This window comes from Acinonyx jubatus, chromosome E1 (genome assembly GCF_027475565.1).
Source record: "Acinonyx jubatus isolate Ajub_Pintada_27869175 chromosome E1, VMU_Ajub_asm_v1.0, whole genome shotgun sequence".
Classification (NCBI taxonomy): Eukaryota; Metazoa; Chordata; class Mammalia; order Carnivora; family Felidae; genus Acinonyx; species Acinonyx jubatus.
Window position 1 is genome coordinate 39,301,839 of NC_069397.1, and position 6,579 is coordinate 39,308,417.

The window sequence follows — 6,579 nt, forward strand, 5'->3', positions numbered from 1 at the left end:
CTCACTGTTTGTGAGTTCGAGCCCCATGTCGGGCTCTGTGCTGATAGTTCAGAGCCTGGAGGCTGCTTTGGACTCTGGGTCTCCCTCTCTATCTGCCCTTCCCCACTTATGCTCTCTCTCTCAAAAATAAATAAACATTAAATAATAATAATAACAATACTTTGGTGAAAGGAATGTAATTAAATAAGTCTTTTTTTTTTTTTCAAGTAGGCTTCATGCCCAGTCATGGAGCCCAAAATGGGCTTAACCAACTGAGCCACCAAGTGCCTCTGAAAATAAGTCTTTTTATAACATTGTGGTTTGATAATCTATAATAAACTGACTTGATATTCTGAACCTAAGTACAATGTATTTCTGCATTTTTTAATAGTTATTATAAAATCTATAGGTACAAAAATCACCATAACTTGATTTGGATGGCTATAAAGAAAACCTCTCTAATACACAAAGATAGAAATCGAGAAGATAATTGTTGGCGGATTATATTTTCTCCAGTCTTTTTCTAGGTTCAGTATCTTCATGTTGCCAAGAGGTATGGGCTTCCTCTCGAGATTCACTTCCTCCTGATGATGTACCATTTCTGTGGTATTCCCTCTGAAGAGCTAGACAGAAAATGTTTGTAGATACCGTCATGTGGATTCACCAGTTTTTCCCCTATCACCTTCTGCCCATACCCGAAATTCACATCAATAGGTGGGTGATGTCTGGAGACTTTTCCTTTGAAGGAAGTCACATGACCCCTTCATCTGATGAGAGAACACCAGTCACTTTTTATTGATACAAGACACCCAACTGGTGAATGAATGAACAAAAAAGGACAATTATTAGGTTTGTGCCAGAATAAGAGTTTATTAGGAAGTTAATAAGGGACCCGTACTGTAGTATCTCCAAAGACCAAAAGAGTGACAAGGAAGATTTTTTTCCAATTATGTTCAGTTTTGTAGCCTGCCCATCAGCTCCATCATTCTTTCATGCAATTATTTTGAAATCACATTTAGGTAAGTATTTGTTCAAGCATAACTTGTTACACGAGTGCATCATCGTGATAATAGATATTGCACGATTCTGTTGTAGATTTCTCTATGTGCTCAGAAGACGAACGAACTGGTACAGACTTTGCCATCTAAAGGATCAAGCCAGGCAAATCAGTAGAAGGTAGAGTTGACACTTAGAAGCTGGTGCTGGTAGAAATTTTTCCTTTGTCCAAATTGTGGTCGCCATAGGAGATGCTTGCATGAAGTAGAGTTGACATGTGACTTTGAAACCCTTCCCCTCCTGCTGGCACCGGGGCTTCTAACGCACAAAGGTGTTGCAAGGCCCGCACCGAGCACGTTGGACACAAGGACTGGTGACGCAAGGCCCAATGGGTTTGTCACATGCATTGGTTGTGGCACATGGGTTGCAGGGGAGCCTGGAGAGAGAAGATCATGGGGGCAAATTAGAGGGAAATGAGCTGAAGACATAGGAAGATACTAAATGCACTCTGTGTAAGAATATAGCACTTCCTCACACTGCCTCCAACCAAAAGCTTGAAATTATAAATTTGTCTCCATCAGGATGATTTCTCATCCCCACGCAACCTCATGCACCCCCAAGGGAAATAGTACTAGCTTCCCACTCACTTGCAATCCTCGCTCTCCAGCAGGCCCCGGTACGTGTTGATCTCGCCCTCCAGCCGGGCCTTGACGTCCAGCAGCACCTGGTACTCCTGGTTCTGCCGCTCCAGGTCACAGCGGATCTCGGCCAGCTGGGCCTCCACGTTGGTGATCATGCACTGCACCTGGCCCAGCTGGGCGCTGTAGCGCGCCTCGGTCTCCGTCAGCGTGTTCTCCAGGGAGTCCCTCTGTGAGGGGAACAGACGGAATGTCACAGAGCCGCTTCTCAGGGGGCGACTCCGTGGGATTCCAGAGAAGTCACGGGCTTCACCAGGTGAGGAGAGGGTGGGCAGCACCCCGAGCGACACCCACCAGCTTGTGCTGGGCCTGCAGCTCGATCTCCAGGGCGTTGACCGTGCGTCTCAGCTCGATGATCTCCGCCTGATAGGACTGCAGCTGCTCCGAGCTGGACACCACCTGCTTGTTCAGCTCCTCGGTCTGAAACAGCACAGGGGACGAGACAGGGTGAGACCCTGCCTCAAGGGCCGCGAGGGGCCGAGGGGCCCGGGCGGCCGCGTGCCGAGATGCCCACCTGGGTGGTGAACCATTCCTCCACGTCCCTGCGGTTGGTCTCCACCAGGGCCTCATATTGGCTCCTGGTCTCGTTGAGCACGCGGTTCAGGTCCACGGTGGGGGCCGCGTCCACCTCCACGTTGAGGCGGTCTCCGATCTGGCAGCGCAGGGTGTTGACTTCCTAAAAGAGGAAGGGGAAGATGGAAAGAATCACAAAGGGTTCTGGTGCTCTCTTCTAAGAGAGCAGGTCAGCTTGTGATCATTCTTCAGCTTTCAGCAGCTCTGTGCCACCAGATCCTCTCATAACTGGGTTCTGTAATCAGTACCTAATCCGTGTATTCCACTTGGCAAAGTATTTCACCCCTAGGACCACTTTCCACCCCCATATTCGGGCTACACCTCCTCATTTAGAGCAGCGATTCAGCCTCCAAGCTGAGATATGAGAGACCACCATGTACACTGTGGACCCCAAGCACCCAGTTCAGTGTTTTTGCTCATACACCACACAGCCTCTTAGGTTTGATTCTTAACCATGGCTAATAAAAAGGATAGAGTCCTACTAAAGAAGAAATAAAGAGTGTTTACTTCAAAATCTCCCATCTGGGATGGAATAGACCTAACTGGTGGTTTGGTGATTCTATCAAGCTAGATTCTGCTGAAGGAAATAAGTATCCATTCATTTCCCTGCTATCTCTTCATAAAGCCAATATAACTTGGTCCTTGGGCTTAGGTGGTTATCAAGCTTGAGTTGAGGGCCATCTCTACCACTTACTATATGGCTTCTAGAAGCTTCTAGGAGTCTCAAGCTCTCCATCTACAAAATGAGAACTACCTCTGGAGTTCTAAAACACTTAGCACAATGTTTGGCACACAATAAGCTCTTGATTACTATTAACCATCGCTATTTACATTGTTCTGGTATTTAAGGTTTGCACGAAATGTCTGTCTCCTTTATCACGCAACTGACCAAGAAGTGACAGTAAGCATTTTGCTCAGCATTTTCTCCAGACAGCACTGACTAGCAGAGAAAGCTCTGGAGGAGAAGGAGGAGAGGTGGTTTTGTTTCCAGCTGAGCCCTCTCTGCTGGGTAGCCATCCTGGCCTCTGCAGGTGCTTAATGGGGAACTGGGATACAAGATCTCTGCATCCCTGCAGAGCGGAGGAGGCTGGGAGCGGAGGAAGCTGTGGGCACTGCCTGGTTGTTGGTCTTTCCTCATTACTGGGCTTGCCAACTTCCTTCACTCTCACCCCCGCCTCTGGCAGATACATCCTACTCTCATATCACAGGTTTTCAATTGCTCATTCTCTACAAATCCTTTTGTTTGGAAGACAGATTCCTCAGCACGTAGAGCCTCTCCCACACCCCACAGCAGTTGGAAACAGGCTTTGGCGAGTTTCAGCCTGTTGCTCTTTGGGGAACCTCACCTGCTCGTGGTTCTGCTTGAGGCTCAGCAGCTCCTCCTTCAGGGACTCCACCTGGGCCTCCAGGTCAGACTTGCACAGGGTCAGCTCGTCCAGGATCCTGCGCAGGCCGTTGATGTCCGACTCCACCAGCTGCCGCAAGCCCAGCTCCGTCTCGTACCTGTGGTACAGGGGCATCAGGGACCCGCCAGACGGGAATAGGCCTGGCCCTGACTCTGGTTTCGTTCAGTGTGTCAGACAACTGGAAGTTTGGGGCTTATGGTTTCTACAGGCTTGTCTCTCATTCAGGTTTTTAACACTGAGCAGTAGCTCCTAGAGGAAAATGCTCTGGGAATCGGTTTTTGGTTTTGTTTTTTGTTTTTTGGGTTTTTTTGGATAAATAAAGAGCCAGTAGACTTAGGCAATAAAAGTTGATACACTGTGAAATTTCCGAAATTAATTCACCTCTCACATTCTCCTGATTGCATTCTGTGCAGAGCAGAGCAATGGCGGGAGACGGAGGGATGCCTGACTTCTCTCCTAGATTGGAGGGATGTCACCTTACAGAGAAGCTGGAGGAAGGGTCTGCATCTAGAGATGAGAGCTCTGAGCTCTGCTGAGCAGTGGCTCTGTGGATCCTGGGGGAAACGTCTAGGGAAAAGCTTTGTCAGTGTTGAGGACCGGCTAAGGGGCAAGAGGAGAGAGGGGACACCCCACTCGTCCACTCACTTGGTCCTGAAGTCATCTGAGGCCAGCTTGGCATTGTCAATCTGCACCACCAGCCTGGCGTTCTCTGCCTTGCTGCACAAGATCTAGAAGACCCAAAACAATCTAGGATAAGCTTGGTTATTTCTAACCAACACCAATTCCTGCTGATGCACTTACATGGAAGGGACAGAATGAGAAATCACACTGGATCTTATATAAGATTATTAAATGCTGTCCACGCACAATAGGTGCTCAGTAAATATTTGACAAATCAAATTTGAAAAAAGAATACTGAAATATGCGAGAAAAGTATCAGTAGCTAAGTAATCTTTTTCTTTCCTAGTAAGCAATACTGAGAGGCTGATAATAATAATAACTAACATTTTTTTGAGATACATATAGAGAGAGAGATAGCACGAGTCGGGGAGGGACAGAGAGAGGGGGACAGAGGATCTGAAGCAGGCTCAGTGCTGACAGCAGAGAGCCCTGTGTGAGGCTTGAACTCACAAGCCATGAGATCATGACCTGAGCCAAAGTCAGACACTCGACTGACTGAGCCACCTAGGTGCCCTTAACATTTATTTTTTTTTTTTTAATTTTTTTTCAACGTTTATTTATTTTTGGGACAGAGAGAGACAGAGCATGAACGGGGGAGGGGCAGAGAGAGAGGGAGACACAGAATCGGAAACAGGCTCCAGGCTCTGAGCCATCAGCCCGTAGCCTGACATGGGGCTCGAACCCACGGACCGCGAGATCGTGACCTGGCTGAAGTCGGACGCTTAACCGACTGCGCCACCCAGGCGCCCCAACATTTATTTTTAAAAACCCATCATAAATCTGGCATTGTTCTAGGAACCGAAGATACAAAAATGAGTCAACACTGGATCCACCCTCAAGAAACGTCCACTCGGCTGGGGAAAATGAATTCGTAACTGGCCACTGGAGGCACTGGGTCAGGGAAGCAGCCATGCCCTCCCAGCCATCCTGGATGGCTTTGCACGATTTCCTCCTAGGAGGTTTCTACCCTTTCTGATTTTAGCTAACCATTTTATGCCCTCACTGAACACGGAACACCAGGAGAAGTCCAGAAGCATCCAGGTCAGGAAAATAATTCGGGTAATTAAGTACCCAGAAGAGGACAGCAGCAAGAAGTCAGAGTAGTCAAAAGTCCAGATGAGGCAGAGAGAAAATGGTCCAATTCTTACAAAAGGTTCTGCTTCCTCAGCTTCCTTCTTGGGTTCGGTGCTTTTCTTTTACCTCAGGGTAATAAATCTGGAGCTTGGCAAATGCACAGAAGCATTTGGAGGCGGCTTTAATTACAGCTTATTTATGCAAAGTGCTGCTACCTTCACATAGACTTGCACTATGCAAATATTGAGGCCTAACAGTCCTGAGCCTCATATAAAATGGGCCCTCAAGAAAACAAAATGGAAAAGCCGGACATAACTGAGAACCTGTATTGTTTCTTAATCAGACCGCAGATTCCCTCCCTACCATTCCGGCTGGAGGCCATGTGGTGCCCACCCCCTCACCTTCTGCTGGAGCTCCTCGATGGTCCGGAAGTAGGACTGGTAACTGGGGCACACGAAGGGCACCTGCTGCTGGCACCACTCCCGGATCCTGGTCTCCAGCTCCGCGTTCTCCCGCTCCAGCTGGCGCACCTTCTCCAGGTAGCTGGCCAGGCGGTCGTTCAGGAACTGCATGGTCTCCTTCTCGCTGCCATTGAAGGAGCCCTCGCAGAACCAGCCGCAGTTGCCCACGTTGGCGGGGATGTTGCAGGCCCCGGGCAGGGTACAGGTGTGGCAGCTGGGGGGCACGCAGGGCCGGGTGCTGCAGGTGGAGCGGCAGCTCAGGTTGGGAAGGCAGCAGTTGTAAGGCATGGTGCAGGAAGGAGGGAGCGAGACGCCCGGCTGAACACGGAGTTCAAGTTCTCCAAGCCACAGAGCTATGGGTCTCCTGCCCCTGGGAAGCATTTATACCCCTTCCACAGAGGGTGTGGACATGGAAGGCCTCCCTTTTTTTCTTACTCATTTGGTGATTGTCAAAAGCCCTTCCCCCCGGTTTGTTATGTTTCCTCAGAAGAGTCCCTCACCTCGTAAAAGACTTTACTTGGGCTTCTCGCTAAGTCAGGACTCCTCTGCCATGCTGTGCATCAATGAAGTATGAGCTTCATAGAGTGGCTTCAAAGAGCTGGGCTCATGAATGCCCTGGGCTTCATTAGTGGGGTGGGGCAGGTCCGGGGACACTATTGTGCTTTGCCTCCTGGCTTGATGGCCCGGACTCCTTGGCAAGCCCCCAGCTCT

At 49.1% G+C, this 6,579-nt stretch overlaps 1 protein-coding gene across 1 annotated transcript; it reads right to left on the reverse strand.

Annotated features, from left to right (window-relative positions):
* Positions 1 to 821: 821 nt before the first annotated feature.
* Positions 822 to 6,230, reverse strand: KRT33A (keratin 33A). The gene is made up of 7 exons (XM_053211466.1): positions 5,809 to 6,230; positions 4,298 to 4,380; positions 3,593 to 3,749; positions 2,188 to 2,349; positions 1,968 to 2,093; positions 1,623 to 1,843; positions 822 to 1,411 (listed from the first exon to the last, which is right to left on the reverse strand). Exons 1-7 carry the CDS (start codon positions 6,154 to 6,156, stop codon positions 1,294 to 1,296), a joined length of 1,215 nt encoding a protein of 404 aa, XP_053067441.1. The 5' UTR covers positions 6,157 to 6,230; the 3' UTR covers positions 822 to 1,293.
* Between the last annotated feature and the right edge of the window lie 349 nt (positions 6,231 to 6,579).

What these genes read in the sequence shown, in the direction of transcription:
- KRT33A (XM_053211466.1), bottom strand. Translation starts at nt 6,156, where the DNA reads ATGCCTTACAACTGCTGCCTTCCCAACCTGAGCTGCCGCTCCACCTGC. An exon ending in TCGAGGAGCTCCAGCAGAAG is followed by an intron (nt 4,381 to 5,808) that starts GTGAGGGGGTGG and finishes TGGGTCTTCTAG; the next exon opens with ATCTTGTGCAGCAAGGCAGA. An exon ending in TCAGATGACTTCAGGACCAA is followed by an intron (nt 3,750 to 4,297) that starts GTGAGTGGACGA and finishes CCTGTACCACAG; the next exon opens with GTACGAGACGGAGCTGGGCT.